Source organism: Lissotriton helveticus, chromosome 1_1 (assembly GCF_964261635.1).
Source record: "Lissotriton helveticus chromosome 1_1, aLisHel1.1, whole genome shotgun sequence".
Lineage (NCBI taxonomy): Eukaryota > Metazoa > Chordata > Amphibia > Caudata > Salamandridae > Lissotriton > Lissotriton helveticus.
In genome coordinates, this window is record NC_136057.1 from 33,662,528 (window position 1) to 33,675,908 (window position 13,381).

At 47.7% G+C, this 13,381-nt stretch overlaps 1 protein-coding gene across 3 annotated transcripts in view; it reads right to left on the reverse strand.

Annotated features, from left to right (window-relative positions):
- Positions 1 to 13,381, reverse strand: part of ZNF692 (zinc finger protein 692) — a 127,019-nt gene that overhangs the window by 77,237 nt on the left and 36,401 nt on the right. For all 3 annotated transcript variants that reach the window (XR_013607661.1, XM_078677623.1, XM_078677684.1), the window contains one exon: positions 734 to 776. Coding sequence is in view for 2 of the 3 variants with exons in the window: in XM_078677623.1 (XP_078533749.1) it covers positions 734 to 776 (43 nt within the window). In the remaining variant the exon portion in view is untranslated. The remainder of the gene's footprint in view (positions 1 to 733; positions 777 to 13,381) is intronic.

Here is a 13,381-nt window from a genome sequence, read left to right on the forward strand (position 1 = left end):
AACTTTTTCTTCAAGTTGACCCAGCACGTTATGATGTGGGGTCAGATAAATGAATGAAAATACTAGTGCATATGTTTAATGCCTGAAAACTAGCAGGACCAGGTTCAAAGTCATTCTGGAGAATACAAGTTTTGAAGGATGTTAGGGAGACTCACCTGCTTTAAGAAAAGCCTGTAAAGCCTGTGACCTTAAAAGCCCCAATTCTGGAGCTCTTCAATGTTCCAATGTCAGTACTCTACGATCTTTGAGTTATTCTCAAGTGATTCTGAAGGACCCGGTGCTCATGTTGGCATTCGATTTAAGAAGTGCTCTCAGTGGTTCTTACAGTTCTTTGTACATTAACTTGACGTATTTACATCATCCAGTAGAGGTAGTGCTCATAATAGTGCCCTGTGGGTGCGACTTCACCTACTTTAATACCCTGCACTGCACCGTGTATACAGTAAGTCTTCAAACTCTCAACCTCGTCTGACAACTCACTCAGGTCCATTCACAAGCAACATCCTTTTCAGCCATGCACGACCTGTACAAGGGGGTGAAGAGCTACATAAATGTTACAATACAATAACACTAAGCTCATGATTAGGGTGCAGGGAAGAGTGTAATATGAGGTGTGCGTTCTCCCCGCCCACCTGTGTCTAACACCATGAGTTCTTTGTCTCAGAATTGTTTGCTTCATGAGCTCCCATTCTATCCTCATTTCTACTGCAGAGAACAGAAATGTGGCACATACCTATTCTCATTTGAAATGCCAGTCTCAATATCCGCCCGTAGACCTGCCAAAGACATAAAAAGATCACCAATTACACAACCTATGACACAGTATCATAGGAAAGACAACATTGTTATAAATGAGTCAGGAACCTACTGCAGAATAACGCTAAGTGAACGGAAGATGTGGTAAAAACAAAGCACAGATTAATGTATGACTAAGGGTCCAATTTTAAAACAGGCTGCGACGTAGCTCGAAGATACTCTGGTATCAGAAGTGACAGCAGAAACCACAGAAGAGAATTAGGGTTAAAGAGAAGGTGAAGGAACACAGAAGCAACTGCTGCGTGTCAAGGCCGAACTCACAAGTAAACCTATACCAATCGATTTTGCATTTTCAGTATAGAAAAAGATTTACTTTTAAATGTTCTTTTAATTCACAAGACTATATACATATGTACGAAGTACTAAATTATAGATCTCACAACAACATACAACCCTTTCTAAAATGGCAAAGTGAAAATCGTCTACCACAAGTGTTTGTCGCAGGGGTCTAATCAAAGGCAAATCCCTTACCTACTGTGTTAATCCGTCAAATTGCCTGTAAGAAGTACCAACCTTTAACATTGTAATGATAATCCGCCCTTAACGGCCTACAATAACTAAATCAGGCCAACGCTTTTGTCATAACTTTTCATAATAAACAGATCACCCCTATAGCATTGATCAACAGCTTGTCACCATCGCCAACTCAGTCATACTTGTAAAGCATATTCTTTCCTACAAGACAAAAAGTGCAATATAAGCACTCTTTTTTCATCAGAAGCCCACACGTTCATCCCATCAAACCTGCACTCAGAGCCAAACTCCTCTCTCAATAGTCATTCATAAAATTACATTTATGTATAAATTGACAATTGGCAAAACAAAATGCAACACTTTCTGTATCAGCACATTGTCTTCCCCTTGGCGTACCCAACACCAAACGCCTGGGCTACTGTTAGGCTGTGAGGTTCCCTGCAAGAAATGATTTGTCTACAAGCTTTAACACAGTGCAACAGCAATCCACCCTTAACGGCCTAGTAGCTTAATCATATGAGTTTTACAATAACTTAGTCAGGCCAATCACATTTGTGGTAACTTTTCATAATAAACAGACCGGGTCTGTTTTGCTCCTATTTAAATCTTTGTTTGCATCACACTTCTGAATTACTAAAAACCTTTCTTTCGTAATTCCTGATATATTTTGAAATACTTGTCCTATTCTTTTACAAGTTGTTTAAATGGTGTCTGTTAGGGAAAAACCTGACATATTACAGCCTTTTTTCTCACAATGATTGTCAGACAGCTCACCTGGCAAAAACCTCTAACTGTAATAATAGATAGAAAAGTAAACACCAATTTCAGGATAAGAAACAATTAGTAAAAAGACAAACTGACATTTGACCTCTGATCTTGAACAGACAGCAAATGTCTCAAGACAAAAACAAGATGTAAAGGTGTCTTTGTTGCTCATTCACTTTCTGAATGAACAGAACACCTGTTCCTTCCAGATTAAGTTGATTTGCCAGAATGGAATAGTAGGTGCCAAAATAGCTCAACCTGATAAAATATGACGCAGAGTGGGTGAGCAGATTTTTCGCTGCCTGTGATTGCGGCTCTGAGGGAACTGCTTTCTACTTTGCTGAGCTGCCCTGCTGATCTCTGCCCCGCTGAGGACAAGGACTGGACCCACCTCACTTGAACCAGTAATTTTTTCTTGTTCATACACAGCCTGTGGAGAATCCGATGCGATGCAGTCGGTTCCTGGCCTCAGCCCCTAAACTGTGGAATTCTGTACCCCAGTCAATCCAGACCTGCCCCTCTCTTTGGTCCTTTCGTAAACAGCTAAAAACCTGGCTGTTTAACCAGTAATTTTTTCTTGATCATACACAGCCTGTGGAGAATCCGATGCAGATGCTGCAGCGCGCCGAGACGCCTATGGGCATTTGTTTGCGTTTTATCAAATTTCATAAATAAATAAATAAATAGCGTAACTCCAAGGGCTCGCTGGCTTTTCCTCGATTCTGAAGTTTCAGGAACATAAAAGAAGTCCTTAAACTCTGCCATCTGCGAGTCCTTCCAAGTGGTGCCAATCCAGTTCTGGGCCCTTAAAAGGTGATTTCTGCTGTCCAGAACAATCAAAATCGACACAGTGACGACTTTGTGCCGATCAGAACTGACGCACTGCCCTTCGATACAGGAGCCGATCAACGGCATCGCCCTAACTGACTGCATGGCTTGACGGACACCGCGGCTCGACAACGACACAGAGCAGCATCATAAAGGGGTTGGTCGCCTAAGCCTTCATCGACTGTGCATATGAGCACCGACGCTTTGCCTCAATCCACGGGGATCAACGCAGTGCCCCCTCGACTCCTCGCAATGAGTCAGACATCAATGCTTGCTCCATCCAAAGTACTTTTTCAGCCGGACCTGCGTGAGTCCTGTAGCCAGCCTGCCCTCCATTGCGGTTGGCCTGAACTTTGGATATACCCCAGTCTCGCGCTACCTCAAGTAACCACTTAGCGCTATTGACTTCTAAACACTATCTTTGGTTTTTTCTTTAAAAATACATAACTCCGGTCTACTTATTTGACGCCTTTTGGACTTTATTTTCTCATTAAAACTTTTCTAAACCTGCATGAAGTGTTTTTGTGGTGTTTTCATTATGCTAATGTGTGTGTGTGTGTTTCACAAGTATTTTACACATTGTCAATTTAGATAAGCCTGACTGTTCTGTCCCAAGCTACCAGAGGGTCAGCACAAGTCATCTTTTAATGTGTATCTAGCTTACCCTGACTATGATTGTGGTCCCTATTTGAACAGGGTGCATACCTCTGCCAACTAGAGACCCAATTTCTAACATAGAGTAATGATAATTTATCCTTAATTGCCTCTTACATATGCTTTTCTAAATAAATATGTTGGGCCAACTGAGTATATCGTAACTTTTCATAATAAATAGTGCCAGCCTATAGTCCTGCTCAATGGGTAGTCACCATCAACTAACTACTCATCTTGCTGTATTGAGCATTGGCTTTCCAACAAAGTAAACAAGCATTGAAAATGCAATAGGTCTCGCAATAGAAGAGTTTGACCTTTTGGTTTTGCAAATGGATGAGTGGCGTTGCGTGGATGAGTGGCGTTGCGTGGATGAGTGGCGTTGCGTGGATGAGTGGCGTTGCGTGGATGAGTGGCGTTGCGTGGATGAGTGGCGTTGCGTGGTTGAGTGGCGTTGCGTGGTTGAGTGGCGTTGCGTGTGTGAGTGGCGTTGCGTGTGTGAGTGGCGTTGCGTGTGTGAGTGGCGTTGCGTGTGTGAGTGGCGTTGCGTGTGTGAGTGGCGTTGCGTGTGTGAGTGGCCTTGCGTGTGTGAGTGGCCTTGCGTGTGTGAGTGGCCTTGCGTGTGTGAGTGGCCTTGCGTGTGTGAGTGGCCTTGCGTGTGTGAGTGGCGTTGCGTGGGTAAGTGGCGTTGCGTGGATGAGTGGGGTTGCGTGGATGAGTGGGGTTGCGTGGATGAGTTGCGTGTGTGAGTGGCGTTGCGTGTGTGAGTGGCGTTGCGTGTGTGAGTGGCATTGGGTGTGTGAGTGACTGTGCTGCCTGTGGCGAGTGCAAACTACAATCAATTGGCACAGATTAAAATAATATTTTTAAAACATGATTTTATTATGCCAGTTTCAAAACAACTAGTAGTTTCACTTAACCTGCATTAACAGTAGCACTTGGAATATAGGTATTTAAACTCTTTGATGTCGCACATACGGCATTGAGTTGGGAGATCAACAGCTGAGCTGTACATTTTCAGTTTTGCGTGTAATTGTGTTATATCTAGGGAGACGGACGGACGTGAAAGTGATCGGGGGAGGAGGGGGGTGGGGAGCACGTGAGTGGTGTATGTATGTGCCTAAGCGAGGTGCTTGGGAGAGCGAGGCTGTCCAGGAGGGAGGGGGAAAAGGGAGGGGTTATGGCAAGCAGGGGGCCTGATTATGGCCACAGCTTGAAGTCTTTGAAGTCTCCGCATGCTGGCAAATGGTGACCTGCAGAGCACGTGAAAGGGAAGAGCGACTGGCCGTGGGAGGTAAGTAGGAGAGTGCTGGTGTGCGCACGCGGGGGGCGGAACCTATGAAGTAAGATGTGAGGCACTGACAGACAAATGGTGGTTTGTGATGTGGCTGGTTTGTGCACGCGATGGTGCAGGTTTCACCATTACACACCACAACAACGCCTTTATTACAAAGAAGTTAGAAGTCTGATGTTCTGGAATGAAGCGCTATCCTCAGAATATGCAGATCGATGCTGCAGGCAGATGCGTTTTAGAACAAATCTATCCCTCATTTTATAGGCATGTCACCGGTTCCTTCACTAAATTATAAACTGCCTCAGAAAAACACAGCTTGTTCGGGTTGTGGCCTCAGCCAGCAGAGCTATCCCCGGATCGAGCAGCTGTTTGCACCTGAGGCGGACATTTTCCCTTGTTGCTTGCCTACACGTATCCAGTAAACAGCTCTGCTTTTGGCGTATGAAGGTTGTTATTATTCTTTTATGTAGGCGTCTGTTTTATGAAAGAGGTTATTATTCTTGCTGTTTTACCCATCTGTCCTGCCTCACCTTTTTTTAATCTAGCGGAATTAAAGTGATGTGCGCCAGAAAGCTCATAATTCCCACCCAACATCTGTATACCACTACAAAGTGGTACTTTTTAAAAAGCAAGCATGCGTACTGCGAGCCAAGTGAAAATCCAACGGGCTGCAGGAAAGTAAAACGTGTGGCATCGTCAAGGGGAAATCGACAAAAACAAACAAGACGTGAAGCAAGAGACCGCTAGAGAGGCAAAAAAACGAGAGATGGACGATTGTGAGAGGTCGGAGAGGAGTGAGGGGGGGCAGGTGAACGGGAAGAAAAGACAAGAGGAAATCGATAAAAACAAAAACAAACAAGACGTGAAGCAAGAGACCGCTGGAAAGGCAAAAAAAACGAGAGATGGAGGATTGTGAGAGGTCGGAGAGGAGTGAGGGGGGTAGGGGCAGATGAACGGGAAGAAAATAACAAGAATAAGACCAAAAGAGACAAGACGGAGGGAAGGCAGAGAAGGGGAGGGGGGAGGAGAAATGCGACACGGCGGGCAGGGGAGGGGGCGGAGCGGGGAGAGGGTGTGAAAGCAGCAGGGGCCTGGAGTGCGGCTGAGGGAACTGAAGAAATGCGACACGGCAGGCAGGGGAGGGGGCGGAGCGGGGGTGTGGGAGGAGTGCGCCTGAGGGAAAATACATGCAAGGCAGGCGGCTGGGGGCATGTGCACGCGCTTTTAAGCTCAATGCGCATGCGCATTGAGCTTGAATTTCACGGGCACTGCAAGGAATCGCCACGATTCCTTGCAAGTTGGTTAAAGACTGTTTAAGCCCCCATAGTCTCGCAAGCTCGATGCGCATGCGCATCGACAGGCGAGACCTAAAAATGCAATACCAGCACTGTTTCAGCCCAATCAAAAACTGTACTCAAGGGAATTAAAATTTGGGTGGAGCCAAAGTCCCTCTCCGTAGTCATAACATTTCAAATATGTCAAAATTACAGTTGGCAAAACATATACCCCTTCCCAAAACAAAAATGTACAAAGTGTTAATCTTCCACCCCTAAGGATTGTTACAGGGGGGTAACCAACACCATAACCATGGCCTTGTAGTGTAGATAATCTGCAAGATTTCCTGTAACTAAATACCGGTCTACAAGTTTTTAACACAGTGTAATGACAATTCACCCTTATTGACTTTAACAAATGATTTATGTAATAAGTCAGGCCTACTGCCTTTGTCATCATTTTAAACAAATCAGTCCTATAGACTTAATCAATAGTTTGCCACCATAACCAAGTCATTCCTGCTGTGTTGAGCATACACTTTACCACAAGGCAAAAAGAAAAGCACTCATTTTCAGCTGATACCCAACAATGTATGTCCTGTAGAAATTGGTACTCCGGGCAACCAACACTTTAGAGAAGCGACAGTTCCTCATCTGTAGCACTCACGAAAGCTCTTTTTTCTGCTAATCACATAGCTGCGCTGTCATGTCAGACTTAAGAAAAACAATTTGTAGTAAATTGTAATTGCTTTTATATAGCGCTTATTACCCCTGATGAAATTAAGTGCTTTACACTAATCTAGAAACCAAATCTGGTGGCTCATTCAGAAGTTATTGGTTATTGAGATTAACCTTCTACTCTCAAGGAAACCATTCCATGCATTTAACCCAATTTCTTTGGGGTAGATTAAATTAAAAGGCATTAGAAGTGTTATTTATTCAGCGCTTACTACCCCAGATTAGGCACTGAAACACTTTACGCCGGGCAGCAAGCTGCTCCAGACCTCAAGGTTAGTGGTTAATCTAGTGGTTATTGTAATAGAAACCATTCCATGCATGCACTCCAGCTACTCTGTGGAGGACTAAGTAAAAAAGAGTTAGAAGAGATCATTAGCGGGATGGGTATGTGAATTAATGCAAATGGATGGTGGGCAGTTGGAGATGCAGCAAGCAAACAAAGAGTGGAGAATTTGTAGCCATAATGAACTGGTTACTTGGGTAAAGGAAGAGAGTTACCAGTCAAATGGGTGTCCTGGTGGGTTGTAAACATTCCATGGACGAGGTCATGGTTGAACCAAGAAAAGGAAATAGGAAAAACAACCACCTACCCCACATAGTGACATCTGCATACGCCAAGTGATACAAGGTTATTCAAAATGTGTGTTGAGAAAGAAATATAACAAATCACGTCTATATATATATTAACAATAATTTTTATTCAGCATTTTTTTTCTCCTACCATTTTTCTCCTATTGTCCAGCCATATTCTTATGTTTTGTGGAAAATAGTGATTAAACAGCGTATTGCATGCTAATCCACCATAATCTAATCTGACTTAATTTTATGCGGCTAAACCAACCCTTCTCGACACAACTTAATAAAAATTCAACATACCTTCACACATCATAAACATTCCTCACACATACCTCAGTTATAACCTGCATATCAAAACCTGTTGAAAACTCATGTAGGGCAACATGAGAAAAATATACAAATCAAGATATTCATATCCATAACGATCAATGACTTAAAGGGCAAATTAAGAACAAGTTTACTGTCGTGTTTTAAATTATACAGTATCTTTTTTTTTATAAACAATCAATATGTTCTAGTTTGTAACTTAGATCCATAAAAACTTTCAATAGAGAGGATAATAAACAATTTATAATAGAGAATCCTCTCAATTTCTATTGTGCTTGCTTTAGATAGCCTAGTCTTCCAGTCCCCACTTTTGTTAACGCGGACAAGCGTTTTGGTGTAAAACCAAAATGCGGTCAATCACCTTCTTCAGGAAGCAACAATGAACAAGCATTTACAATGCAATGGTCTCGGCATCATTAAAGGTAGAGCTATTGGCATTGCTCATGACATTTCTTTTTTTTTCTTTAAATCATAAATAAATGGCATTGTCATTTACATTGTCAATACACACCACTCTGCACTCAACTGCACTCACCTGCACTGCACTCACCTGCACTGCACTCACCTGCACTGCACTCACCTGCACTGCACTGCACTCAACTGCGCTCACCTGCACTGCATTCACCTGCACTGCACTCACCTGCACTGCACTGCACTCACCTGCACTGCACTGCACTCACCTGCACTGCACTCACCTGCACTCCACTGCATTCACATGCACTGCACTGCACTCACCTGCACTGCACTGCATTCACATGCACTGCACTGCACTCACCTGCACTGCACTCACCTGCACTGCACTCACCTGCACTGCACTCACCTGCACTGCACTCACCTGCACTGCACTCACCTGCACTGCACTCACCTGCACTGCACTCAACTGCGCTCACCTGCACTGCATTCACCTGCACTGCACTCACCTGCACTGCACTCACCTGCACTGCACTCACCTGCACTGCACTGCACTCACCTGCACTGCACTGCACTCACCTGCACTGCACTCACCTGCACTGCACTGCACTCACCTGCACTGCACTGCACTCACCTGCACTGCACTCACCTGCACTGCACTCACCTGCACTGCACTGCACTCACCTGCACTGCACTGCACTCACCTGCACTGCACTCACCTGCACTGCACTCACCTGCACTGCACTGCACTCACCTGCACTGCACTCACCTGCACTGGACTGCACTCACCTGCACTGCACTGCATTCACATGCACTGCACTGCACTCACCTGCACTGCACTGCATTCACATGCACTGCCCTGCACTCACCTGCACTGCACTCACCTGCACTGCACTGCACTCACCTGCACTGCACTCACCTGCACTGCACTCACCTGCACTGCACTCACCTGCACTGCACTGCACTCAACTGCGCTCACCTGCACTGCATTCACCTGCACTGCACTCACCTGCACTGCACTGCACTCACCTGCACTGCACTCACCTGCACTCACCTGCACTGCACTGCACTCACCTGCACTGCACTGCACTCACCTGCACTGCACTCACCTGCACTGCACTCACCTGCACTGCACTGCACTCACCTGCACTGCACTCACCTGCACTGCACTGCACTCACCTGCACTGCACTCACCTGCACTGCACTGCACTCACCTGCACTGCACTCACCTGCACTGCATTGCACTCACCTGCACTGCACTGCACTCACATGCACTGCACTCACCTGCACTGCACTCACCTGCACTGCACTCACCTGCACTGCACTCACCTGCACTGCACTGCACTCACCTGCACTGCACTCACCTGCACTGCACTGCACTCACCTGCACTGCACTCACCTGCACTGCACTGCACTCACCTGCACTGCACTCACCTGCACTGCACTCACATGCACTGCACTCACATGCACTGCACTCACATGCACTGCACTCACATGCACTGCACTGCAATAACCTGCACTGCACTCACCTGCACTGCACTGCACTCACCTGCACTGCACTCACCTGCACTGCACTCACCTGCACGCCACTGCACTGCACTCACCTGCACTGCACTCACCTGCACTGCACTCACCTGCATGCCACTGCACTGCACTCACCTGCACTGCACTGCACTCACCTGCACTCCACTGCACTGCACTCACCTGCACTGCACTCACCTGCACTCCACTGCACTCACCTGCACTGACCTGCACTGCACTCACCTGCACTGTACTCATCTGCACTGCACTGCACTCACCTGCACTGCACGCACTGCACTCACCTGCACTGCACTCACCTGCACTGCACTCACCTGCACTGCACTGCACTGCACCCACCTACACTGCACTGCACTGCACTCACCTGCACTGCACTGCACTCACCTGCACTGCACTCACCTGCACTGCACTCACCTGCACTGCACTCACCTGCACTGCACTCACCTGCACTGCACTCACCTGCACTGCACTGCACTCACCTGCACTGCACTCACCTGCACTGCACTCACCTGCACTGCACTCACCTGCACTGCACTGCACTCACCTGCACTGCACTCACCTGCACTGCACTCACCTGCACTGCACTCACCTGCACTGCACTCACCTGCACTGCACTCACCTGCACTGCACTCACCTGCACTGCACTGCACTCACCTGCACTGCACTGCACTCACCTGCACTGCACTCACCTACACTGCACTGCACTCACCTGCACTCACCTGCACTGCACTCACCTGCACTGCACTGCACTCACCTGCACTGCACTGCACTCACCTGCACTGCACTCACCTGCACTGCACTCACCTGCACTGCACTCACCTGCACTGCACTGCACTCACCTGCACTGCACTCACCTGCACTGCACTCACCTGCACTGCACTGCACTCACCTGCACTGCACTGCACTCACCTGCACTGCACTCACCTGCATTGCACTGCACTGCACTGCACTCACATGCACTGCACTCACCTGCATTGCACTGCACTGCACTCACCTGCACTGCACTGCACTCACCTGCACTGCACTCACCTGCACTGCACTGCACTCACCTGCACTGCACTCACCTGCACTGCACTCACCTGCACTGCACTGCACTCACCTGCACTGCACTCACCTGCACTCCACTGCACTCACCTGCACTGCACTCACCTGCACTGCACTCACCTGCACTGCACTGCACTCACCTGCACTGCACTTCACCCACCTGCACTGCACTGCACTCACCTGTACTGCACTCACCTGTACTGCACTCACCTGCACTGCACTCACCTGCACTGCACTTCACTCACCTGCCCTGCACTTCACTCACCTGCACTGCACTGCACTCACCTGCCCTGCACTTCACTCACCTGCACTGCACTGCACTCACCTGTACTGCACTCACCTGTACTGCACTCACCTGCACTGCACTCACCTGCACTGCACTGCACTGCACTGCACTCACCTGCACTGCACATACCTGCACTCACCTGCACTGCACTGCACATACCTGCACTGCACTCTGCACTCACTACTCTGCACTCTGCACTCACTACTCTGCACTCTGCACTCACTACTCTGCACTCTGCACTCACTACTCTGCACTCTGCACTCACTACTCTGCACTCACTACTCACTACTCTGCACTCACTACTCACTACTCTGCACTCACTACTCTGCACTCACTACTCACTACTCTGCACTCACTACTCTGCACTCACTACTCTGCACTCACTACTCTGCACTCACTACTCTGCACTCACTACTCTGCACTCACTACTCACTACTCTGCACTCACTACTCTGCACTCACTACTCTGCACTCTGCACTCTGCACTCACTACTCTGCACTCTGCACTCACTACTCTGCACTCACTACTCACTACTCTGCACTCACTACTCACTACTCTGCACTCACTACTCACTACTCTGCACTCACTACTCTGCACTCACTACTCTGCACTCACTACTCTGCACTCACTACTCTGCACTCACTACTCTGCACTCACTACTCACTACTCTGCACTCACTACTCACTACTCTGCACTCTGCACTCACTCCTCTGCACTCACTCCTCTGCACTCACTCCTCTGCACTCACTACTCTGCACTCACTACTCTGCACTCACTACTCTGCACTCACTACTCTGCACTCACTACTCTGCACTCACTACTCTGCACTCACTACTCACTACTCTGCACTCACTACTCTGCACTCACTACTTACTACTCTGCACTCACTACTCACTACTCTGCACTCACTACTCACTACTCTGCACTCACTACTCACTACTCTGCACTCACTACTCACTACTCTGCACTCACTACTCTGCACTCACTACTCACTACTCTGCACTCACTACTCACTACTCTGCACTCACTACTCACTACTCTGCACTCACTACTCACTACTCTGCACTCTGCACTCACTCCTCTGCACTCACTCCTCTGCACTCACTACTCTGCACTCACTACTCTGCACTCACTACTCTGCACTCACTACTCTGCACTCACTACTCTGCACACTCACTCTGCACACTCACTCTGCACACTCACTCTGCACTCACTACTCTGCACACTCACTCTGCACACTCACTCTGCACACTCACTCTGCACACTCACTCTGCACACTCACTCTGCACACTCACTCTGCACTCACTACTCTGCACTCACTACTCTGCACTCACTACTCTGCACTCACTACTCTGCACTCACTACTCTGCACTCACTACTCTGCACTCACTACTCTGCACTCACTACTCTGCACTCACTACTCTGCACTCACTACTCTGCACTCACTACTCTGCACTCTGCACACTCACTCTGCACTGTGCACGCCGCTGATATCATGGAATCTTCCACCACACTTTCTAAAACTCTATAGTCCGAAGCATAATAGGCACAGAACCAAAAGAAGGGTAGACATTGCTTAAAATAATCTGATTGTATTTATGAGAAGCAAAAGCGAGACTGTGAAATGTGCTGAATATCAGTTTGTTACGAATCAACAGAGTGGAGTTAGAGAACCAAGAAATAGTAATTTAGAATCCGGGTTAGAAGGAGTAGTAATCACAAGCTGAGGATCAACGGGCGCGAAACAGCGTGGTGGGCGCGCAGGAGACGCAGCGTGAGCGTGCACATCAGCTGAAGATCGCCGGAGAAGACACCGAGCCTGCCTGCTGCCGTGACTGACCCGCTGCAGAGGGAAAGAGCCCGGTGAGTGGGGGTAGAGGGGGGGGGCGGCAGAGAGGGAGTGGGCAGAGAGGGAGGGTGTGTGTGTGTGTGTGTGTGTGCGCGTGTGTGCGTGTGTCTGTCTGTGTCTGTCTGGTGTGTGCCTGCCTGCCTGCCTTTGTGTGTGCGCGTCCACAGACCCTGGTCGGCTCATGCACCGCTCTGTACTCCCTTGCGAGCTTACATGGCGACAATAGTTCTCGTTGCCGAGACCTAAAAAGGTACGAGGAGAGCAAGAGGGAGGAGTAGCCTTGAAAGATTATCATCTGTAGATCATATCAGAATTCAATACGGCTCATACTACAAGCACGATTAAACATGTATCAAAACCCATATTGGATAGAGCTCGTGTATTCGGAGCAAGGAAAAACCCAAGAGAAGGCAATGTATCACCAACGTCAAAGCATTCCAGTACCAACACCAATGTGGCTACAGACAGTGAAAGTATGATTAATACCAAACAATGACCGCCACCTTAAG